Genomic DNA, 25,800 nt, shown 5'->3' with positions numbered 1-25,800 from the left:
CATTCATCCCATCAAGATGAGAATAGTGAGAATAGTTTTGTAAGTTGAAGATGTGTATCTAAAGAGCCAATAATATGATAGAAAATATTTGCAAATCTATGGACATATTTACATCTACCACCAGGATTAACATTTGTTTTGAATTTATTTAATTTATAATGTTTCATTCTGTTACTATTGATGCAGTTAAACTTTCCTTTTCCGTATTGTATGACCTGGATTTTTGCTAGAATGTAACTACATAAAAGGAGACACTTTGGCAGTCACACCCAAAGAATGCCAATTGAAATATTCATCCTTGATTTTAGCTCAGTGAAGATTTGTGATGTGTAACTCTTCTCTTTCTCTCCCCCCCCCACCCCCCCCAACATAATTTTTACCATGAACTATTTAAAACTTTGCCTACGTAACAGCAATTGCTCGTAAAGCAACTGATTTCTTGTGCAGCAATTTGTGATATCTTGAGGGAGATCTTAAGTGTATTTTCTAAACCGCATAGCAGTATATGCAAGCGACTAACCAATCTGTTTCTCCTCTGCACCCTGTAATAATGTTTGATGATTTGATTCCCTTATTCTGTTACAGATATGTTGAGCTGTACAATTTAGAAGTTTACAATAGCTGCTTAAAAAATGTCCAAGTTTTTCATATGACTTTGTTTTGTTTTGGCAGGGAGGATCTTGGATTTAGGCTTGTATCTGAACAGGTTAGCCATCATCCACCAATCAGTGCATTTTATTCAGAAGGCATCAATAAGGATTTTGTTTTCCATGGTTCCATTTATCCAAAGCTTAAATTTTGGGGGAAGAGTGTAGAAGCAGAACCACGTGGAACTATCACATTAGAACTTAATAAGTAAGTATGCTTATGATTCTTTTATTTTCCTTCCTTTCTATTTCCGGTTTCAAGTAAGTGAATAAAATATCTATAATTAGTGTCTGAATTATAAATTGCCAATTTGGCCAATCACCAGATCATTAACATATAATGTTAAAAGTAGCGGACCCAATACCGACTCCTGCGGAACATCACGAATCACTGGCCGCCAACTCAGTAAGACCCCCTTTACCTGGGCTGTTTGTCTTCTGCCAATGAGCCAATCTTCTATTCATGCTAGTACCTTGCCTTTAATACCATAGGCTACTTTCTTTTGAGTTTTCTTTTCCTCTGGTCATCTGGTTTGCCAAGAAGTCCAATGGTCCATCTAATCTTCCTCAACCTCCCAGGATGTTTCTTACCAGCATGTTGGATCCATTTTCTCTTCTTGCCACAGTAGTTCATCCACTCCCTTTTGAATATTTGAGTCCTAGTACCTCAATTCATTCTGCACAATAATTAATTATTGCCATTTTAAGTAAAATATGTTGTGTATTTCCTTTGTTCCTATGACGCCCTTACTATGAAGCAATGCTTTCTTCTCCTCAATTCTCGCCCCTTCCCATAAAGGAACTGAATTGGAATCTGAAATAAAGGCACTCATCTTGCTTCCAAAGATCTGTCCTGCGAAAATTTCCAACACTGCAGCGCGCATATTCAGGAGCACTAACCGTGTGCATTGTTCTCCTCTGTAGCACCCGGGCTAAGAGCGATGATCAGATTCTCAGGCAAGATTTCCAAACCTATCCAGAGACAAAATCCTAAGGGAGCCATTATTTTCTCTTTGAGCTCTTTGGGGATGCAGGGATTCATGCAAAATATAGGATAACACATTGCATAATTTACAGTAGCAAAGAAATGATTGCATTATAATTTAAATTAGAATTTCAGATTGATTGGTCTAGATACAATCACTAATTTTGGCGTAAAACTATTACTATTTCCCTGCGTGATTGTCGTACACTTTTCAGCATACGTGTGCAGTAATGCAGAAGTTCTTGCTGCCCTCAGTCTCACTTTGCTCTGCAGTTGGAGTCCACAATGGAATGTAAGAACTTGCAGTTTCCCACATTCATTGTTGGAAATCTCTTTCCAGAACCTGTGTTGTTCAAGTGTTTTCAATGTTTACATTTTAATTTATGTAAGGATACAGAATGGTTCAAGGTGCTTTTCTATACTTCATTAAATAAAAAAATGACGATTGATCTCGGAGGGCAGTTTGAAAAGATTGATCAAAGGCAGATATTTAAGATGGAAAATGGGAAAGAAAGGTTTAGGGATATAAACTTTCACAATATGGGATATCATTAGCTTATGGCATGGTGAATTGACTAAAATTGTGGAGTCATGTGGCCAAGATTTGAGATGTAGCTCAAAAAAAGATCCATTATTCCCACTCCTTGCTTTCTTCCAATAACCAGCTCTCAATCCCTGGACAATATATAGAGATAATGAACATTAGATATTGTCTTTCAAAAGTTAAAAGTTTCTATAATGGTTCCTATGGGTTGGAGAAATGGCAAATGGGGTTCCATTGTTTTAGAAGCAAAGGAGAGGAAAAATGGGAACAACTGACTTGTTTGATATCTGTGGTAGGGAAAAGGGTGGAATCTATAATGAAGGATGTAATAACAGACATTGAAAATAATAATAGGATTGAACACAGTCAGCATCTATTTGTGTAAGGAAAATAATGTCTGCAAGAGTCCATCGAGGTCCTGACAGGTAGAATAGAATAAAGGAAACTAGCAAATATGATGTATTTAAATATTTGATGAGCTCAGGAACAGGAGTGAGCATTTGGAGCAGGTGGCAATATTCTCCAGGGATTGAGAGCTGGTTATTGGAAGAAAGCAAGGAGTGAGAATAAATGGATCTTTCTGGAACTGCAGACTGCGACTGTTGGGATAATTAAGGAATTGCTGCTTGAGCACCAGTGAACTGCATCCGAGTTGGCTGAATTCAAGATTCAAGATTGTTGTTACTACAAAACAAAGTGGTATTGAGTAGGGAGGAAGATGCCAAGCATCGAGAGGATGTAGATGAGCTAAGTCAGTGGGCAGCTATATAGCGGTTGAAACATAATGTGGAAAATATGAAGATATTTTTGGGCACAATACCAGAATGATGCCTTTTTAAAAGGCGAGATTTTCGGTGACGCTTATGCTCAATGTCCAACATAAGCCAACATGCAATATGCGTCTTACTTGACACTGGGTTATAAAATATTCCAGCATTAACTTAATCATTTTCCCTATTTTTTTTTTTGGTCCACCTAAGGTGATTTTATATAATTTTTTGTGTTGTTTCCCTCCCATCCCCAGAGTGAGGCACCTTTCCTGACCTTAACATCAAACCTCTCCCTCCTCCGCCGTCCCCCCCCCCACCACAGATCCTTGGTGGAATAAGAACTATTGGAATACGAATTGTGAAGGTTTTTCCAATCAATAGATGTTTTGTTTTTTTAAATGGCTTAATTTTTAGAATAACTGTTGCATTGAAAGCTTATCTGATGGTTGCATATACCCAGAAGACATTACAAATAGTTGTTGTCACTTTGTGGCTTTCATGCCATACCTGCCGACAACTCGTAATGTGTTTGGGGAAGATAACATTTTCACAAATGTCTTTTTAAATGCTGTTAACTTTCAATTCACTAATATTCCGTGTGATTTTTGGGTATATATTTTCCACGGACTCCATGTGGTAAATTTGATTATTGGCATGTTTATTGTTTCATTTCAAATATGCCATTTTATTTCAGTGAACTTAATTTTGCTATAAAGTTCAGAATTTATTAAAAAAAATGAATTTGAAACTCATTCCACATAATGACACACCAGCTCGATTATGTGCAGATCATCAATCCTGATTTTAGATTGCATTTCACATTTATGGATGTGTAGCTCAGGGTTTATTCTATTCAAGTCAAGTTTATTTGTCACATACACTTACGAGATGTGCAGTGAAATGAAAGTGGCAATGCTCACGGACTTTTGTGCAAAAGACAAACAATCAAACAACCAAACAAACTATAAACACAATCATAACACACATATTCTTTTACATAATAAATAATTGAAGGAAAAACGTTCAATAGAGTTAGTCCCTGGTGAGATAGGCATTTACAGTCCGAATGGCCTCTGGGAAGAAACTCCTTCTCAACCTCTCCGTTCTCACCGCATGGCAACGGAGGCGTTTGCCTGACCGTAGCAGCTGGAACAGTCCGTTGCAGGGGTGGAAGGGGTCTCTCATGATATTGTTGGCTCTGGAATTGCACCTCATGATGTATAGTTCCTGCAGGGGGGCAAGTGAAGTTCCCATAGTGTGTTTGGCCGAACACACTACTCTCTGCAGAGCCTTCTTGTCCTTGGCAGAGCAATTCTCAAACCAGATGGTAATGTTCCCGGACAAGATGCTTTCCACCGCTGCTGCGTAGAAGCACTGGAGGATCCTCGGAGACACTCTGAATTTCCTCAATTGCCTGAGGTGGTAAAGGCGCTGCCTTGCCTTACTCACGAATGCTGAGGCGTGTGATGCCCATGGCATATCCTCGGAGATGTGGACTCCCAAATGTTTAAAACAGTTCACCCTATCCACAGGATCCCCATTTATCCTCAATAGAGTGTACGTCCTCGGATGATGTGCCCTCCTAAAGTCCATGATCAGCTCCTTGGTTTTTTTGATGTTCAAGAGGAGGCTGTTATCCTGTCACCAGAGTGCTAGACCAGCCACCTCCTCCCGGTAGGCCTTCTCGTCATTGTCTGAGATCAGGCCCACCACCACAGTGTCATCAGCAAACTTAATTAATGAGTTGGAGCTGAACCTAGCCACACAGTCATGTGTGTACAGGGAGTACAATAGGGGGCTGAGGACGCAACCCTGGGGTAATCCTGTGCTCAGGATGAGGGACTTTGATGTATTCCCTCCCATCTTGACTACCTGGGGCCTGGCGGTGAGGAAGCCCAGGACCCAGGCACACAGGGAGGTGTTGAGCCCCAATTCCATTAGCTTCCCGGACAGTCTGGTGGGGACTATCGTGTTGAAGGCTGAACTGTATTCTATGAACAGCATCCTCACGTAGCCCCCCTTCTGGCTGTCCAGATGGGAGAGAGCGGTGTGCAAGACCTGGGAGACTGCATTGTCCGTGGATCTGTTCGGACGGTATGCGAACTGCAACGGGTCCATGTTCCGAGGGAGGAAGGCGCACATGTGTTCTTCACCAGCCTCTCAAAGCATTTCATGACTACTGAGGTAAGGGCCACCGGATGGTAGTCATTCAGACAGACTGGGGAGGCATTTTTTGGTACCGGTACAATGATGGATTTTTTGAAGCAGGCAGAGACCACGGTCCTGGGAGAGGTTGAATAATGTAGTGAGCACTGGAGCTAGCTGCGTTAAAAAAAAATTTAAAAAATGGCGCGGCCCTGTCCAGTCGCCGTTGTGGCAGCTCCGCGAAAATTGTGTGTGTTTTTAACTTTTATGTTCCTTTTTAACTTATTTCTAAGTTCTAACTCCCTAGTACTAACAAAGTATGACAGGGAAACCCTCTTAAATCTAAACTCCAGGGCAAACGGAGACTTTTTAAACTCTGTACTTACTGATCCAGCATGACCAGCAGAGATCAGCAGAAGCTGCTGCAACAACAATGGGAGCTCGGCTGCAAGGAAAACCTGGAGAAAACATCGAGGGAAGCGGGGGGGGGGGGATCGGAATAGGCTGAAAGCCCAAGCCTTTCGTCCCCCTCTGCCCAGCATTCTTCTGGCGAATGTCCAGTCCCTGGAAAACAAGCTGGATGACCTCAGGGCGAGGGTCAGATTCCAGCGGGACACAAGGGACTGCAACATCCTCTGCCTGACTGAAACATGGCTGACCTCACTGATTCCGGATCAGGTAATCTGCCCAACCGAGTCCTTCACTGTCCACCGTGCTGACAGAACAGAAGCATCTGGGAAATCCAAGGGTGGAGGAGTCTGCTTCATGACCAATAACAACTGGTGCAACCCTGGAAATATCAAGATGCTTTCCCGTTCCTGCTCGCCGGACCTGGAGCACCTGACGATCTCATGCCGCCCATTCTACCTTCCCCGGGAGTTCGGCTCGATGATCGTCACAGCCGTCTACATTCCACCGCAGGCGGACACCGATATGGCACTATCGGCCCTACACGATGTGCTATGTCGACATCAAAACAAGTACCCGGATGCGGTTATGGTGGTGGTTGGAGATTTTAATTTATCAAATCTCAAGAAGGTCATGCCTAAACTTCTACCAACACATCACGTGTGCCACCAGGGGGGAGAGAACTTTGGACCACTGCTACACACTGTTCAGGAAAGGCTACAAGGCCGTTTCACTCCCTCCCCTAGGAAAATTTGACCACGCTGCCATTTACTTGTTGCCGGAGTATAAACAGAGGATAGTTCGGGAAGCGGTAGAGACGAGGGACGTAAAGCGATGGTCCGACCAGTCAGAGGCCATGCTGCAAGATGCACTGAGTGATGTCGACTGGAATATGTTCGAAGCAAGTTCCAGTGACGTCAGTGAGTTCGCGGAAGCAGCCACGGACTTCATCGCAACAGTAACCGCTATTTTAGCACCCGTTATCCTCTACATCGTTGTTTGTCTTCAGGCAGCAAGTTATATTGCTTGGCAAATGTGGGCAGTTTTCACATTTTCTGTATCATTGAGAGTACAGGATGAAATATGGTAATTGTATACATTAGTTATTCCAGATGGTGAGAACAATCTGTTTAATTGTCAGAAGCAATATGGACATCATATTTACATCCCTTCAAAATGGCATAGGATTTAATTCTACAGATATAATCTACATAATTTTAAACATATTAAACACCTTTTTAAATAGGTTTAAAATATACTTAATCATCATTATGTGTGTGCTTTGCTTATTTGTGTGTGCATGGTTATGAGTGTGTGAGCACCTTCTGCAGCTATTTATAGAACAGCAGGTTTTAATTTGCTTTTTGTTTTCAGGCATAACGAGGCGTACAGTTGGACAAATCCTTCATGTTGTGTACATAATGTAATAATTGGCAAGCTGTGGATAGAACAATATGGAACCGTAGAAATTACAAATCACAGGTAAACAATGAATATTGCAGATATTGAAAACCATAAAAACATGAAATGCCAGTGCCGCCTAGTTTGCAGAGAGAAAAAAATGATTTCTGATTTTGGACTGAATTCTGATTATCTCCTGAGACGACCTGACCTGCTGACAGTTTCATCCAATTTTGTTTTTATTCCAAAGAGGTTTTTTTTTCTTTCTCTAAGAACTGAACTGTTCATATGTTGTTCATCTTTAAGTAATTTTAACCTAGTAATTTACAGCCATAAAATGGTTGGCTCCTTTAGATAATTTTGAGATTTGGAGGTGGGAGGAGGTTGGGAGGGAGGGGAGGAGAGTGGGGGGTGGAGGGAGGCCAGAGGGGTGGAGAGGGAGAGGAGGGGGGGGGGAGAGGGGGGGAATGGGAGAGAGGGGGAATGGGAGAGAGGGGGGATGGGAGAGGGGGGGAGGGAGAGGAGGGGGGGGAGGGAGGGGAAAGGGAGGGAGGGGAGAGGGGTGGGGCAGAGGGGGAGAGGGGAGGGGGGAGATATGAGAGAGGAGGGGGTAGAGATGTAGGGGGAGACAATAGAAGAAGGGGGAGGGAGGGGGGGGGTAGAGATGGGGGGGAAGAGGGTGGGAGGGGGGGGGAGGGGGGCAGTAGAGGGGATGGGAGGGGGGGAAGCGAGAAGAGGGGGTAGAGAGGAGGGAGAGGGGGGGAGGAGGAGGAGGGGGGAGGGGCGGGGCGGAGCGCTGTGGACGGCAGGCCAGTCGACTGTTCGAGAGCAGCCATTGTGACGTCATCCAGCTCGTTAGATTTAAAAAATGTCAGATTGGTGAATAATTTTGGTAAAAAACTTGGGAAATAATAAATCAAATTTTCAGATGAGGGGATTTTTGAGATCATGAGGTAAATCTCTACTGGAATATGTACAAATTTCACTGTTACCGTGTCGGGTTTTCGAGGAGATATGAATCAAAGAAAAAGTTCAGGCAGGCAAGCAAGCAAACCCACAACTATACATCCAAGATCAGTGTTATATATCATAGCTAGACCAAGTGTAGACCTGTTGGGTCTGTTCCCCCAACTTGCGGGGGGGGGGGGGGGGGGCGGCGGCATGCGGCGTCACACATATTAATCACCCCCCCCCCCCCCCCACATACACACTGTCCAAAAATCGCATTGAGAGCGTACGCAGCGTCGCGCGATGATGTCACCGCCCGGCGTACCATTGTGTGATGACGTCACCGCCCGACGCTGTGTGACGTCCAAATTCAGTCGGCCCGCCTCCCGTCCAGCTGATTGGTGAGTATGATGTCGGGACCATACGCCTCCGCGGTTTGAATTGGGACCGGCCCCGCGTGGCCGTACGCCTCAAGCGATCACGTTTGGTCGCGAGGCTGTGAGCGAGCGGGGAGTTGGAGCGGTCGGGCGGGCGTAGGAGTGCAGATGCGGGAGGCGTGTCGCGAGCGGGTGGGTGTGGGTGGGGGGGGGGGGGGGGGGGCGGTAGTGGAGGAGAGCCGGACTGCCAAATGAAGATAGAGAGAGAAGCGGCTCGGATTGGTCGGCATTGTGACGTCAGCAGCTGGTAAGAGCCGTTCAGATCTTAAAAATTGAGTTTTGTTTGAGTTTTGTGCTCAATTTTACTCGGGTTCTGGGGAAATAATCAACCAAGGAGTTGATGTGCGAATGTAAAAGTTAAATCGCTAGCGAAATGGTAAAAATGTCGGCGTTTATGCGTCTGGTTTGCGCGGAGTAACGAATCAAATGCAAAATGCCGTACACCCACACACCCACAGTTTTAAAAGTATATAGATTGATTATTGTGGATCACTACATCATAGGGAACTGCCTTTTTAACAAATATCAACATAAACTTTAAACAATTATATTATAGTGAGGCTGTCTGGTTCATTGAGCTATGGCAGAGGTTATTGAGTTAGTGTCATTCTCTTCTGTAGTCCAAGATTTTTTGTGCTTCATTTAAGCGATTGCTTTTTTGAAATTTATTTTTATCACTTTTTCAAACAATCACATCCATACCATAGCAGTTTATTGCATCTTATTTTTACTCTTTTGTTTAATTTCACTTACCATTCACTTATCTTCAGTTACAAATTTTCCTTTCAGTTCAAATAGTTTCCCTTTTTATGAAAACTGATGATTTGGAACCTATCAAATGATCCTTTAAACTCTGAATGTGGAGAACCTCCAATTTTACTACTTTATTGATGACATTGCTTTATCAATAAAATTGTTCTATCAATTACATGCTAACCCTGACAGTATCAAATCTTGTAACTAGAGAAAAGTTTAATTGATTTTGATTATGACTTGGGCAGCAGTTGGAGAGATTATTGAGTGATAAATTAATCGTGGGATGAAATGTTAGGATGATAAGATGGTTAAAAGCCATCTGGGTGGTAACTGGAGTACTTGCATAACATGTTGAAGACCCAGTTTAATTGACCTTCTTTATAAGCAAGTCATTTGACTACTGGAAAATGACTGTTGGGAAAGATGTGCATCAGAAATTGCTGCATCAATTTCAAAAGCATCAGAAAGCTTGCTGCAGTTTCAGTTTCTCTCATCTCCTTCCATCTCTGAAACAATGTGGAAACTGGCAAGTCAACTTTGTCAATTCTTCCTTTCGCCAGTATATTGATTTTGGCAAATCATCAGAGATAGACCACATAAACCGACTCTTTGGCTCACTGGATCCAAGCTGACCATCAAACACCCATTTACACTAATCCATGTTATTCTCCCATAGATTCCCTGCAGTGGAAATCATTAGTGTTTTACTTGCATCCATTTTACTTGGGAGCTTAAAGGAGAAGAGAGAAATGGGGATGATGGCATGTGACATCATCTCTGGTGCTCCCATAATGTCAGCCCACTGTGTTGACTTAAATGTGGTTTCTTCTGTCACTGGTGGGATTCCCTTTTATGCACCATTTGATTTTCTTCCTTTTAATGCCTGAGCTTTGCTCTGGACATGAGGTGTTAGGCTTTTCACTTAATCTACCAAAGTAGTGAAAAAGGAAAACTATTTTGAAGAATGTTTAATGGAGAAACCAATATTTTTTTTTCCCTGTAAATATAAGTAACGTTACACTGGTATCTTTTATTGAGTTTTTATTAATTTTACTTCCAAACTCAAGTATTCTGGAATTACTCAAAAATCTCAATTCTTGATAATGTTTATCTGTTCCGTAGCTAAATGATGAAAGTCCATTTCCTTGAATTTTTTGTTAATATGTAATGCAAAAATTGTCTATTGACATTAATTATCTTATGCCCAAATTAAGAACAGTATTACACTAAAATACTATATAATTGTGGATTTTTATTTTGTCATTGCTGGCCTGAAATATTATAAAATACTTTTGTCTGGGAAGTGTGTTCATTTATGAGTTCTTTCACAGTTCAACATTATGGCATCTTACTTTTCTTTATAGTACTGGTGAAAAATGTTTGTTGCATTTTAAACCATGTGGACTTTTTGGAAAGGAACTGCATAGAGTTGAAGGATACATTCAAGACAAAAGGTTGGTTTGAAGATAATCCAAGCTATGTTTTAATAATTGCAATGAATATTCTTGAAAAATACCTTTAGTTAAAATGCTATACGACAGAGGAAGATTCTACATAATAACAGGATTTTCTCCATTTCATTATTTCTCTTTACGTTTTCGTAGCTGAGAAATTGGATGAAAGAAAATTAATTTGTGCCTTTGTGCCTAAATTACATGTGAATTTTTGGGTACACTTTACAATATTTGCATTTGTTTCGGATGAATTTCAACCTACTGGGAAATTGGACTGGGAACTTCCTGGTGCGATTGACCCTAATGCCATTGTTACTCCCCATCATATTTTGAGTACGTAATATAGGTTGTATAGAATATTTATTAACATTTACATTAGAAATTTGATCAAAGGGCTGGAATTTGCAATTTGGGTTATTAATGCAATGTTTAACAATATGGAAATGTAGCTTCTTCTTTCATGTGGCGTGCACAGCCTAAAGTTGTTGGACAACTTGTTCTATTTGATCTTCCGTTTGTGCACGTCGAGTTAATTGCATTAGTCGAAACAGGGATGGTTGCAATCTTCCACCCCGAAATTTAGCTGAAATTAATGAACTGAAAGTACACCATCCTTCAACTGGTGGCCTGATGATGCTTTGATCATGTGGTATCAGGCCCACCTGTTGTCATGAGGCAGGATTAGCCAGTCACATCCTCATAGATGACGGAGGGGTATCCTCGGGAGATCTATGCCATGTTGCCTTCCTTTCCTCCCCAACCCTGTTTCTCACGACTACCCATCCACTTTGACCATCTCCATGGTAGACTAAAGGGCCTGTCCCACTTATGCGACTTTTTAGCCGAATGCAGGAGACTGCGCTCGCCACATGATCGCCACATGTTCGCTGGTGGTCTCAGGTGAGTCACCTTCATGGTCGCGAGGAGTTCCCGCATTCTGGGAACTAGTTGCGGCCTTGGTATGGTCGTCACAAATTTTTCAACATGTTTGTAGTCGTAGGTGCAGTTGTAGTGGGGATCGCCATGTAGTTATAGGTAGTCGAGCTAGTCGTAGGTAGTTTTAGTTAATCACCTTTGCTGACATTTTCATTGGCTCATTGGGGGAACAGAAACGCAAACACGAGTTGCCGGCTAAACTTCACAGCTGTGTATCTCTGGCTTATTAAAAGTGTCTCCCCCCCCCCTTCTTCCCCCCCCCCTCCCCCCCCCCCCCCCCCCCCCCCCCCTTCTCCCCCTCTTCTCCACCCCCTTCCACTAGCCGTCTTAACCTTCCTGTTCATCGCGGTGTGTGTCTTTATCACCTTGGACTTTGCACCGTGTGAATTTCAGACAGCGCTCCCCCCCCGCTCTCCCTGGCCCCCGCCTTTGAAATGTGTTTGTGTGTTCCCGGCTGCTATGAATCGGGCAGAATTCTTTTTTCCAGTCAGTAGTATTGAATGTGATTGCACATGGGCTTGTTTTATCATCTATGATAAGCTTTCTTAAAGCAAAGATGTACAGCAGGCAGTGAAGAAAGCTAATGGCATGTTGGCCTTCATAACAAGAGGAGTTGAGTATAGGAGCAAAGAGGCCCTTCTGGAGTTGTACAGGGCCCTGGTGAGACCACACCTGGAGTATTGTGTACAGTTTGGTCTCCAAATTTGAGGAAGGACATTCATGCTATTGAGGGACTGCAGGGTAGGTTCACAAGGTTAATTCCCGGGATGGCGGGGACTTTTATATGTTGATAGAATGGAGCGGCTGGGCTTGTATACTCTGGAATTTAGAAGGATGAAAAGGTATTTTATTGAAACATATAAGATTATTAAGGGATTAGACACGTTAGAGGCAGGATACATGTTCCCGATGTTGGGGGAGTTCAGAACCAGGGGCCACAGTTTAAAAATAAGGGATAGGCCATTTAGAACGAAAAACTTTTTTCACCCAGAGAGTTGTGAATCTGTGGAATTCTCTGCCTCAGAAGGCAGTGGAGACCAATTCTCTGGATGCTTTCAAGAGAGTGTTAGATAGAGCTCTTAAAGATAGCGGAGTCAGGGAATATGGTGAGAAGGCAGGAACGGGGTACTGAATGTGGATGATCGGCCATGTTCACAGTGAATGACAGTGCTGGCTCGAAGTGCCGAATGGCCTACTCCTGCACCTATTGTCTATGTCCCAATTTCACAATTTTTATTTTGGAGTAAAGCCAATGCCATTTCTTGAGTCTGCTCTTTGATAGTCTCCTAATGTAAAAGGGGCTATGTCAGTGACCTTGCATTTAGCTTCTAAGGCTCTGAAATGTTGATGCTTGAGTATCTCCATCACTCTTTACTCCAAAGATCCTTTGAACCGCCTTTGAATAAGCTTTTTATCACCTGCCCCGTCAGCTGCTCATGTTCCTTGATGTTAAAATTTGTGTGTTTATCTTTTCTGTGAAGTATTATGGAGTATTTTACTACGATACAGGACTTATAGAAATAAAAGTTGTTATTTTTCTCTGACAATTTGGGGATGGAATTCCCTGGTGTAAGGACTTGCTTCGGGATTTTTATTTCATTAAACTAAAACTATGTGGTTTATATTTTACTATTTGGCAGTAAAAGGAAGGTTTGTGTAATATATGGCAAATGGACCGAGTGCCTGTGGTGTGTGGACACTAACACATATGAGACTTACAAGAAAAATGATAAGAAAGGTGGAGACCAAAAGAAAGCTAAAGAGGTAATCTTTTATTATCTTTGCATACTATTGAAGTATTACTGTTTCTTCGGGTGCCCATACAGTTATACATCTTAAAACGAGGAGTTGCATAAGTTGTATTAAAAGCTGTTGTTTCTCATCCTGCTTTGCTGCCGTAACTTTGGGGTTTCTGTTTTGACAGTTTTGACATTCAGGTGGTTCTGCTATAATGGCTGTTTCTATCATAAATTGGATATAATGTGAATGATGAATTAGGGAACCCTGTATTACGCTGGCCAAACTGGTAATGACACGGTTTTGATCGTGAATGAGTGAGCCACTTAAAAGATACTTTGGAAATTGACAAGTGTGAAAAAATAAGCTGACTTGTATTTAAGCCATTACCAGATGCCATTGTCTCTTAAGAACATGGCTGCTACTTCAGCTGCAGGTGGCCATAGAAATTGGCAAGCAGTCATGTTTATTGGCACGTACACTAATATTTCATAAAAAAATGTAACATAAGCCTTTAATATTTTTCGTTTGTAATAACAAGAGTAAACGTATCTATTTAAAAAATGCTTTACATGTGAAAACCATGTGGGAAAAATATTGCCTTGTTATTGTGATTCTGAAACACTCTAGCCCTGTTTTGTAATGCAATTTTACATAATACAAGGTTTCTTGGGAACACAACTCTTGTTTTATGACAGATCTAGCGGCAATGAGCTAGAAATGCCTATAGAAAAAAACATATTTTTTGATGACAGATCCTTTTCCTCATTATTCTCAGTTCACAACTTGAATAAATTCATACAATGCGTAGTGTTCTGGGGGGACAATGCAATTTGTGAGGTTTATGATGACAGAATATTGTTCTTTCATCCTACAGAGCAACCTGCACTGCTCTCTTGTGAAGCACAAAATCTTTAGCCTTGCTAACATGGTGTTGGTTTAATATACACCTTGTCAATTCCCCCAACCAGGATCGATGTGCCTGAATGAGTCATAAGAATTTACAGATTTTTTTTTTTTTTCAGACAGAGGATGTTGTACGAGCTGAAAATGATGAAGCCGACGACATGCCTGAAATCCAGGAAACTGTACAAGTTGTTCCTGGAAGTAAACTACTCTGGAGGATAGCAGCAAGACCTTCACACTCTTCTCAGGTAGAACTGGAAAGGCTGACACAGCTTGGTGTGGTGTGTATGGGTATGCAGTCTGGCAACTGTTCGGAGATCAATAGATAACATCCCTGATAACAGTAAACACTTTTTAATAAATACTAAACTTGCTGAGAATTCACTGCCCCAAGTCTGAAACATGGAATGTCCTGAAAAATAAATAATTGTTGGAGTTGTAATGTCAGGGAACTTGCAGTTGTATACATTAGTGATCTGGTATTTAAAATCCCGGTCAATGTTTTTCAGCTGTTTGCTACTATTGATTCTTATTTGCTCAGAAAATGGGCTGTGGAAGAGATGAATAAAATGTATAGCTTATCCTTAAAACATGGATGCTTAGAGAAATAGGTAGGTAAAGAGGGTCAATATCTGATAAGTTTGGCACTAGATTAAAAAAAAACATTATGATGAGCTGTGGTAATCAAATAAAGCAGGAGAATTATCGGAATAGCCAATTAGTCTGCTCCACCATTTTTGTTTTAATGCAAACTGCCCCTTGCAAGATAGTGTCCTGAGATTTCCTGACGGATCAACAGATTTTCAGATTATTTTCGGAAATTACACGGACAAACCAGTAAACCCCTCGGGTGATACAGACCTGAAAAGATTCACAACCATTTTGAGTGGGAAAAGTTCCTAAAACACAAGATTTATATTTAGAGTGCTACTTAAGCTTCTACGTTCTTCTGTCAAATGACACATTTTGCAAAAGAAAATGTTCCCTCAGCATCTGTCATGAACTTCAAGAATTTTAATTGCTTGCATGAGATAATTGTATATGTCAGTGTCTTTCCAATACTTTCTTTACCACTTTCTTTCTGTCTCTTGTTTTTCTGGTCCCCTTCTGCATATACTTACTGTCAATTTTGCTTTTATGATTTCTATTTCCACATTTATAGCAAAAATTGTCTATGTAAAATGTATTGTACACATATCAGTAAATTTGCTTAAACAGTATTTTTGACACTCATATGAGTGTGCAATCATACTTTGCAAATTTCTATTTATAAATATGGGGATATGAATTTTTATCAACCTCATTTTTTGATGGCAGTTCCATAGCAAACTGATACTATTTACTTGTCAGTAATTTGGAGATTTCAGCACATGTGCATACAAGCTTAGAAATCCCAATCTTGTTGACATGTTCCTGGTGCTGAGTCTGTCATTGAGATCTGCTGTTATATTCTACATAATGTCCAGCAATGGAGCACAAACTATCTGAAATTCATTCTGCTTGTAGATCTTGCACCAGGTTAAAGAAAGGTAAATTACATTTTTTTTAATTGGTCATATTTGCTGTTTTTTACCTTTTCATTTGCAGTTTTTGGTTTTAATTTCACATAATTTTTAATGCTTTGGTTTGTCAGGGACATGGAAAAAAATTGACACCCTGACAGATGGCAAATTTGGGAGCTTGACATAGCTATTTGTTCAAAGATTTTCTACAAATGTTGTGATAGCAGCTTGTTCGGGCCCACACATCACTTGATAATCATGCAGTGTCTTCCTATTAAAAGCCAACTGAATTCATTGTATTATTTTTCTTTCGGACTGAGATGTTTGGATATCTGAACAGCAAAGATAGCTGACCAGATAAATTTAGAGGTTTCAACACAAACAGAATTGAATTAGGTCTCTGCCACTTTTAATAGTGGATTTACCTTGTGATTACATTTAGTTCCCAGTCTCATTTTGAAGGTAAGGTTAGATTTTCTTTTATGAATTGAGGTTGTACTATTGGGAGAACAAAAATCCTTTAAGACTGAGTCAACCAGAAGGCAATTTTAGAATATAGATGTGTTTATTTTATCAGTAAACAGTTTGACTTTTTGACCCATTTGAACATTTTACTACTGTGGTTAAAAACTGGAAGGGAATCTACTGACTTGAGTATATTTTCGAAATATTTGAACCTTAAAATGTTTAGCATTTCTTGTTTTAATAAATACTCTCGGAAATGCAGAGCATTTATTAACTTGATCGGTATGGTTGCTATGTTAACACAATTGTGAATAACATGTAAACAGACAAAATGTTTCCATTTATAGATGTATAATTTCACAAATTTTGCAATGATGTTGAATGAACTGGATGACGATATGAAAGGTGTTTTTGCACCGACTGATTGTCGTTTTCGTCCAGATATCCGAGCAATGGAAAGTGGAAACATGGGTATGTACCAAAATTTAAAAACTGTTCACTAGAAATGGAATGCAGTTTATACAACCTCCATCACGTGCATTAATTTCAATGCTACTAATGGTGTAGTCGGTCCATCTTTAATGGATTCTTCCACCTTGGAACTGGTTCCTATGACTTGGGAATCTGAAGCTTTCTCTACTATATCATCTTTTATCACATTAATCTCTCGATTTTACTAGTTTTATTCTGGCTGGAGTGTGGCAGTGGAAGTAATCAAGAGATCGAGTTTTTGAGATGTTGAGTATTAAGAGCCAGAGACTGAAAAGCCAGGAGGAGAGTTGCTGGGAGCTGTTTCAGGAGGCAGTCACACTGCATTAATTACCTTGAATATGATCTATGGTCAGGCGTGGGAGAATATGACTGCAGAAGAGGCAGATAGAAGGATCCTGAGGGTAGCTTTTGCAAAGTTGCAGCCCTTGTGCATTTCTAAATGGTATGAGCAATGTTCGAGTGGATGAGGATGGGGATTTGGATGAGGTTGGGGACTTCAAGGAGGATATGCAAATTGTTGATTATATAGGCAACTATTAAAGTGCAGACAGAAAAGAGAAATCTGTTTGATATCAAGGATGGTATTTTAGGGCACATTTTTTTTTGCTGAGTCGCATGTAAATTTCCTGAGGATAAATAATTTGGGAGAAGTAGACATGTGACTCCATGATTTGTGTGGGAGAAATGAATTACAACTCATGGGGCACTAACATCAATCCGGAGGGAAGAATCAGTTGCTCCATTGGGTCTAACTTTATTTGAGCAGCGTGGGACCAATGTCCTGGCAAATCACATTAATGGGATTCTGGACAAGGTCTTTCAACTTGGGGATGAGGGATGTGCAAGTTTCAAGTGATGGGAAGTCTAGTAATTACCAAAGACATGAAGGAGCAGTGTTACAATCTTATCGTGAAGGGCTGAATGAAAATACAAGTCTGCAGGAAGGGGCAGAAAATATAAGTGAACTATGCTGAAATTGAATTTGGAATAAGCAAAAATTGTAAATGGCAAAGTTGGAGGCAAACTATCTGAATGCATGCAGTAATTATAACAAGATAGAAATGGGAAAAAATAAATTAAATGTAATTGCCACTGCAGATATGTGGTTGCAGAGTGACCAGGACCAGGAACTCGGGACTCCAATTATTCAAAGTTTGAAGGAATAGGCAAAGGGGGAAAAGAGATGGTATAGCATTGTTAATCAAGGAAATTATCAGCACAATAGTGAGTATTGATGATGGATGCAGTTGATCATAATCTGGAATTGATTTTGATGGAAATAAGGGAAAGCAGGAAACATAGTTACGGGTGGGAGTGATCTGTAAGTGCCCATTATACGATACTGCACAAAATGTTCGTAAAAGGTAAATGACCATTATCATGTGTGGTATTAATCAGCATATTGCTTAGACTAATCAAACTGAAGAATACAGTGATCAAGGAATTTGTGAGGTATATCAGAGAATGGTTCTTCAAGAAATTTGTTAAACTACTAGAAGAAGAAGAAGAAGAAGAAGAAGGGTCTCGACCCGAAACGTCGCCCATTCCTAAGCACCATAGATGCTGCCTCTCCTGCTGAGTTTCTCCAGCTTTTGTGTCCACACTAGAAACATACTATCTGATTTGGTTATGTGTAATGCAGTAGGATTAATAAGATCCTGCATTTAGGGACTGTATGGAATAATGATCACAATATGATATTCTACCAGACACTGTTCGAATGGACGAATAATAGGTTATATTTCATTACATCAAGCCCCGCTTTGTAAAGCTTGAATCATCTGTGGTTTACAGTGGAGGACAAAGAAAATATCAGATCAAAAGCTAAAGCACATAAATGGGCAAAAACCTAATGATAAACCAGATACTGGGATTTTTTTGGGAACCAACAGCAGAAATGGAGGGATACAGTTGATTTTGAGAGTAAACTGGCAAGTAACAGCAAAATAAACAGTGAGAGCTTTATGGATATATAAAAAGGAAGAGGATAGCTGAAGTAAGTGTAGGGTCTACTGGAGAATGTGACTGGGGGCTTAAAAATGGAAAGCGATGAAATGGCAGGGAATGTTTTGCAGCAATTTTTCATGGTGAGGGACCTGGAAATAACCCAATAATAGCAGATAGAATGGAAGCTCTTGTAACAATTCTTATCACAAGAGACAAATTATCGGAAACAATAATAGGACTAAAGGCGGACAAGTCACTATAATCTGATGGTCTGTACAAAGAGTTGAAAGATCAACCAATTAAGGGCTATGTGGAACTGGCACACTGTACCTTAACTGGTATAAGTGACAATAAACAGACCTTGGCCTTGAAACCTTGAATCTGGGGCAGATCAGCCATGACACTGAATGGGCATGCATCAGAGACCAAGTGTCTCATGTTTCCTGTATTCTTGCTTCATAATTTCCTCCTTGGCTCCTGAAATAATGACTAGAATATTCATTTTTTTTCACTTGCGTCTTTTCACTTTCATGCATCTGCCTTTTCAAACACTTCCCTCCCAATGAATATTCTCCACTCTGCCCATGACTTCCCTTTATCTCGGTACTGGAGAAGCTATACAGCATGAGTCACCTTGACAATTACAGAAATAATTTTGTGATTACACCATCTATAATCTTTGCTAGTTTCCTACCATATGGCCATATGTACAGATTTAAGGAGTGGTTAAATGCTCTAGTCTCTTGCATTAAATATTGTTTTGTGAGTGGACAACAGCCTGAATGTTCTTCCCACCTGCTATCCTGAAATCTCTAGGAGGTCCATTGGGTGGCAAATGTATGATTCCGGATACTATCAGGCTTGCTTGTATTCTGCAGTATCTTTTCGTTTTAGCTCAAACAGTGGTGAAGGCATTTTGCAGTCTCCTAAAAAGTCGCTTAAGTGGGACAGGCTCAGGCTGTTAAGTGGCCTAATGTAGCCTTTTGGCTTTGGAATTGCAGGCAGTCAGGTTTGGTTGCCTACCTTTTGATCTATGAAACCTCTTGTTCTGGAAGAATAAAACCGTATAGACAGGCTGAAACTGACCCACTGAAGCGATTTTTCATTCAGGCAACTGCCACCAGGCCACCATCTCCCAGACCATTACGGACCTCTTCAACACACACCCACACACACACACACACACACACACACACACACACACACACACATCCACACACATCCATCCACACACTCACACACACATCTTCAAACACACACCACTCAATTCCCACCTTGTCCAGTCCCTTCTGACCTGTATTCAAGCTGCCTCACACGCTCTTCAACGCTTCAATAGTTTTCAATTCCCCCCCCCCCCCCCAGTCCCTGTACATCTCACCAAATGCTGGATCAGCAGGACAGGCAACATTTCTGGACTAGGTGACCGACTAACGTCTACTATAAATCCCCTGACTCCCATAGTTATCTGGATCACCTCCCACCGTGCCTCTTGCAAAGACTCTCCTCATCTGGCAATTTCACCATCTGTGCTGCATCAGCTCTCAAGATGAGGCTTTCCACATGAGGGCATTCAAAATGTCTACTTTCTTTAGTAAAGGTAGAATCCCCCAGTTGTTGTAGATGAATCCCTCACCTATGTCTCTTTGTCCTATAGTTTTGCTCTCGCGTCCCTTCCCCCCCCAAGGATAGAATTTTATTGGTCCTTGTCTTTTAGCCCACCAACCTCCAACACTTCCTTTTTTGACACTTCTGCCACCTTCAACATGTTCCCACCAGCAGTCGCATCTTCCCATCCTCGTCCTTTTTTGCTTTCAGCAGTGACCACGCCCACTGCAAGTCCTTGATACATTCATCCCAACCCATACAAACCACCCCCTTCCTGGGTACTTTCCCATACAACTGAAGGACATGTAACATCTGTCCCTGCACCTCCTCCCTCATGTCCATCCAGGGAGCATAGAAGTCCTACCAAGTGAGACAGACGTTCACATATATCTTCTCTACCTCTATTACTACATTTGGTGCTTCCAAAGTGGCCTTGTTTACATTGGCGAGACCAAGTGTAGACTAGGTAACTCGTAAAACATTTGCATGATATCATATGAAGTTTATATCGGTTAAAGACTGGCTTCTTTGATGAGGTCCTCGGGAGTGTAAATATATTAATGCTAACATAATGCTGAGCCATTTATGAACAGAAGCATTTTACTGCAGTATAGCTTTAGTCATAACATGTTGAACATGTGTCTGGTTTTGCAATTGACAGATTTTGCTGGTGCAGAGAAAGAAAGATTAGAAGAAAAACAACGAGCATCTCGTAAAGATAGAGCAAAAAATGAAGAGGAATGGAGAACCAGGTTAGTTGTTCAGATTTCCAGAAGCAATGTGGAGTTAAAACCCAAGACGTAACCATTAGAAAAGACTGCTGATTTAATGCCAAGCTTTAATATTAGTGATGGGTTTTGGGTTTGAATGGCCAGATAAGACCCATTTATATTCCTAATTGTTTTGATCGAGTAATCACATTGTGTTTGTTCTTTATTTAAGTCTGTTATTTAACAGAGAACAAAATGCTTTTAATTGTACATTAATTTGCTTAATGTCATACTGGCACATGCTATGCTTGCAAGAGGAAAGCTTCTGATAGCATTAAAATACTGGTTATCTGATAGTGGGCTCAGTAAAGTAACATTCTGCTACTTGAAGTTGAGCTTGAATGGAATGAAACAAGGCAAAGTCTTGATTTGATTATTTCTGAAATGTTATTTAAGTGGCTTGATTGTAACTTATTGTTCTACAGATGGTTTCGACAGGATATCAATCAGCACACACGAACGCCAGACTGGATTTATACGGGGAAGTATTGGGAAAGAAATTATGAAGATTGCCCTGATATTTACTGAGGATTTTAATTCTCAAAAGTTTTGTTGAATGTCGATCAAATGACTTTAACATTTCTACTACTTCTAAAACTTCTACCCTGATTTTGTCTGCTTTTATTTTATTTAACTCACACTGACGTCAGTCCCAGAATCTCTTAATTACAGTATAATGTTTATGTGCAATAACCGACAAGAGGTTTTGGAAAAAATTTCCCTGACCTTCATATACAAATAATACAATGCTTGAACTTGACAGCATTTCTATTCTGGTATAATGGATTTGACTGCAACAGTTGAATTCCCAATAGTAACATTTAGGTGATTTTCCTGCTGACCTCTCCACAGAGCTCTAAATGGCCTATTGAATTCATCAAGTGTGTAATACACCATACAGACTCGAAGGGGATAGATTTGAACTTTGGTTTGTGCTGGGTTAGAAGATCTCATTTGGGTACGGGTGCTACAAGGCCATCCCTGAATTAAGAGTGAATAAACTGGCCAGGGGTTTGTGGCCTGATGTTATTCATTGACTGTTGCTTGAAGCATGTGTTTATAAACAAGGAGCAAGGCCAAAATTGGGTGCGGTTATGAGGCCCACTTAGGTGAAATAGCTTGCAATCAGTCACTACAAAGACTCGTGGATGGAATATGGCTTGGGTGAAATACCAGAGAGCAGCTGCTGTGCGTGGAACTACGGAGAATGGCGTCTACAAGAGAGAAATGGAGAAAAACTAAGCAAGAAATAGAAGAGCTTAAAGAATTTGCTCTACCAGAGCTTATGACTTGAAACTAGGTACTTGTGTTTTAAATGCTGAAATGGACATAAATCTATATATGTAGGTCTGAATAAAAGTCGCAATTCACTAGATAGGTATAAACATTAACTTTTTTCTCCTTATTTGGTTCCCCCCCCAAAATACCGCGTCACATTAGTGCACACCTGGTGACCATTTTATGAAATAGTTACAGAACGAGAAGTTTTAATGAAAATGTTGGGAACGGGGAAGGATATAATTTTTAATTAGGGGACAAAAAAGCAGACCTCTGTAAATATATTCCCAGTAATCAGAATATTGAACTGGGTGCTATGTTAGATGCTATCAATTAACCTATAAATTGGTGAACGGGATTGAAAAATGTGCAGCTGTTAAGCAGCCTTTAGACTAAACAATTTAACGGTGTTACACACCTTAATGTTGAAAATCACACACACACAATACCTTTTTTATTGTTTTGCTGCAATAGTCAATACATTTTCTCACCTGCGTTTTCGTGATGGTCTTTGAAATGTAGACTTTTAATCTCCCTTGCATTCATTACCCTAAATATGACTGTCTCAGGATGAAGCTAAATATTTTTTGCTGACATAACAAAATTTCATGTAATGCCTACTATCATTGATAAAAGATATATTCAGTTAATTTGTCTGCATTTCAGTATGAACAGCATTTTGCAAGTCTTAAAGTTTAGAGTACAAATGTCAGCAGTGAACCATCTTTGTTCATTTGTTTCCTTTCTTTGTCTGACAATGACATCCCTCTCTGTGAGAGTGATTCTTTATTTTTAACAATTGCTCTTTTGCAGTAATCTACTTTGATGCATGATTTGAATGTCCCCACATGTATACTGTTTTAAAAGTATAAAAAAACATAGTTGCTTGCATCATTGCTTACGTGAAAATTTTCAAATCCAAACATGAACAAAATATTGTGTATCTGTATGTGTTTTATTGCCAAAGTGAGATTTTATTTTATTCATGTGTGCACATGTAGATGGTCCAAGGCCATAATGTTATTTCAACTTGGATTCGCAATATAATTTGTGGAATAGGGAATCAAATTGTACAAAGAGAAGTATACTGGGATTGAAATGATTGGAAAGGTTGCTAATAAATTGGTGAATCATATTTACTGATAATTGTTGTGAATCAATAAGCATGCTGGAAATGAAAGAACGGCTGTTGCAATCTCATTGAAGAGCAGAAATGATTCACTATTATGAAAACAGCAATTACAATTTTATTTTTAAGAAATCACTATATAATTTCCTCTTATGCAGCCCATCCAAATATAAACAGGTAAGGCCATTTGGTGGGAAAGTGGGGATGATGTGGGAGGATAGGAATAGCAACCCCTGAAACTTCTCACCCTAATTTTTTGTCCTTTTGAGCCTTGCACATGAAGAAGAAGAATGGTTCTAAAATATAATCAGACATTTTGAAGTATTTTGTAAACTGCAGGAAAGCAAATTTATTTTCCCCCAAATTGTACTGAAGAGTATAGAAGTATGGCAATAAGCAGTGCTGTAGTACTCTTGTGCAGTCATGTCTTTGGGGCAAAACAAATGTATAAATGAGGTTAAACGTTAAGCAACGATTTTATAGATAAAATATAATATGATTTAGTACTGTTTTTTATTTTCCCAATTGTAAAATAAATTTACAACCGGTTAATAAGGTGTTGTGTGGGATGTTTTGCGAAAAGCCCTGTCCCACTGTACGAGTTCATTCAAGAGTTTTCCCGAGTTTGCCCTGATTCGAACTCGGAGATTTACGGTAATGGCCGCTCGCAGGTACTCGGGGCTCTTGTGTACATTTTTCAACATGTTGAAAAATCTTCACGAGTCTTCCTCAACTTACCGCGTTTCCAGAGTACCTACCGTTAGCGTTATGAGCCGCTAACAGACGTCCCCGAGCTCCGATGTACCCGCTATGTTCATTCAACGTGCTTACCACGAGTTTGATTTTTTTTTTAAACTCGGGAGAGCTCTTGAATGAACTCGTACAGTGGGACAGGGCTTTAATGAGATTGGGGTGCGCTTGCATATATTGCACCTAGTGTTGATGTATCTTCAGCAGGCTACATTAAGCTGACGGCTAATAACAGCTAAACAATATTCTATATGTGTAAAAATTGAGATAATTTATCCTGAAGATGGTATTGTCTTTTGTAAGGGAATTAAAATTTATGATGTGCATTAGATACATGTTGCTTCCGAAATAAATCTCGTCTCTAAACTAAAACACATACAATATTTTTACCCCAAGAATTGTTTTTGTCTCTCGTGCAAAAACTGCAATACATGAAACACAATTATCCAGATCACGTATAATATGAAAATTTGTGCAAAAGTACATCATTATATGACAGGAAACAAATAGATTGTTATCTGTTGTGATGGTTTGGAAAGAATACAATGATATATTGTACTTAAAGATGCCTTTATTTATTCTTTCAATCATAAGGGAAGGTGTTTCAAACTCTCAAAGGTATGTTATGGTCTATGTTTTATGTTTCCCTTTCAAAATTTTAATTTTGGCTAAACATTTTTAAATATTGCAGAGAATAATCTAGATTTATTGTCCATCTGAAAATTAAAATATAACCTGGTATGGCTATTTATGGTACTAAAGATTTGATATATATGAATACGTAAAGAAAAATTGATTTTATTTTTGGTGGTTATAACTGTAAACGGGAATTATAGGGGATGTTGTCTCTTTTCACATTTAAGCTTGTAAATCTTGGCCTTCTAAAATTAGTGTTTGTGACTTACACAATTGTCACAACCTGAATTATGTTCACAGTAATTGTAACTTTGTATGTAAGGATTACTGCTTTTTTTCCACTCAAAAATCTCAAGTTACATGGTCAGTCTCATTTTCCACACTCTGTAAATTTGATATATTTCCAAATTACCCAAATTGTAAATAAATGTTGCACATCGGCATTACATTCTAAACAAAATAATGTTATTTGAGCTTGTGCAGTGTTTATTTGAATTGATGTTCCAAAATTGAAGTTCCATTTGCTATCTAGTTTATATCAAATAATCTTGTACAATGATTTGCATTCAGTATTGAGCAACACAAGTTCAACTCATTTTGCCTTCCTAGACAGCTGCTTCTCAGTTGAATTGTTAAACAGTTTTTTTGCCTTACTAAATGTTGCATGAAGAGTTCAGTTCATAAAACAGACACTTATGTAAAATTGACTTATTTTTATATTTAAATGTCAGTCCATTAATAAAGCTTCAAATCAGTTGTAATATTTTTCAGAAAAGCCTGTATAATTCTAAATTAATGTATGTTAACAAGTCAAAATGTATAAATATTAAAAATAAAAAACTCTTGAAGTGTTTATCAGTTTTTATGCAGCAACTAGATTTAATATGCCTGCAGCAAGACAGGAAAGTATTGTCTCAAGTTTAGGACTGGAGAATAATAAACACTTGAAAAATAGTGACACCGTTTAAATATCCTGCCTTTTTGAAATATTGCACATATAATATCTGAACTCTATTTAATCTGCAGATAAAGTGATGATAAAAGGTGTGATATTGTTGGGTCAAAACATGCAGTTCACATTTTAAAGTCTGAATATCACTTAACATATCTATTATGTATACATATACCAAATCGAAGGGTAATTTACATAAC

General features: G+C 39.7%; 1 protein-coding gene across 4 annotated transcripts in view; it reads left to right on the top strand.

The window, feature by feature from the left end:
• Window positions 1–25,504, top strand: part of osbpl2b (oxysterol binding protein-like 2b) — an 83,554-nt gene extending 58,050 nt beyond the window's left edge. For 3 of the 4 annotated variants that reach the window (XM_055652115.1, XM_055652116.1, XM_055652117.1), the window contains 8 exons: window positions 673–855; window positions 6,874–6,981; window positions 10,406–10,495; window positions 13,072–13,195; window positions 14,194–14,322; window positions 16,389–16,512; window positions 20,747–20,837; window positions 21,281–23,266. In XM_055652115.1, the coding sequence (XP_055508090.1) occupies window positions 673–855; window positions 6,874–6,981; window positions 10,406–10,495; window positions 13,072–13,195; window positions 14,194–14,322; window positions 16,389–16,512; window positions 20,747–20,837; window positions 21,281–21,383 (952 nt within the window). In that variant the 3' untranslated portion in view covers window positions 21,384–23,266. Of the gene's footprint in view, window positions 1–672; window positions 856–6,873; window positions 6,982–10,405; window positions 10,496–13,071; window positions 13,196–14,193; window positions 14,323–16,388; window positions 16,513–20,746; window positions 20,838–21,280; window positions 23,267–24,157 lie in introns of those variants that run through there. The other variant, XM_055652118.1, reaches the window with a different exon arrangement.
• The last annotated feature ends 296 nt before the right edge of the window (window positions 25,505–25,800 follow it).

This window comes from Leucoraja erinacea, chromosome 21, assembly GCF_028641065.1.
Source record: "Leucoraja erinacea ecotype New England chromosome 21, Leri_hhj_1, whole genome shotgun sequence".
Taxonomy (NCBI): domain Eukaryota; kingdom Metazoa; phylum Chordata; class Chondrichthyes; order Rajiformes; family Rajidae; genus Leucoraja; species Leucoraja erinaceus.
Note: the sequence above shows the minus strand (reverse complement) of the source record. Positions and strands in the feature narration are given on the sequence as shown.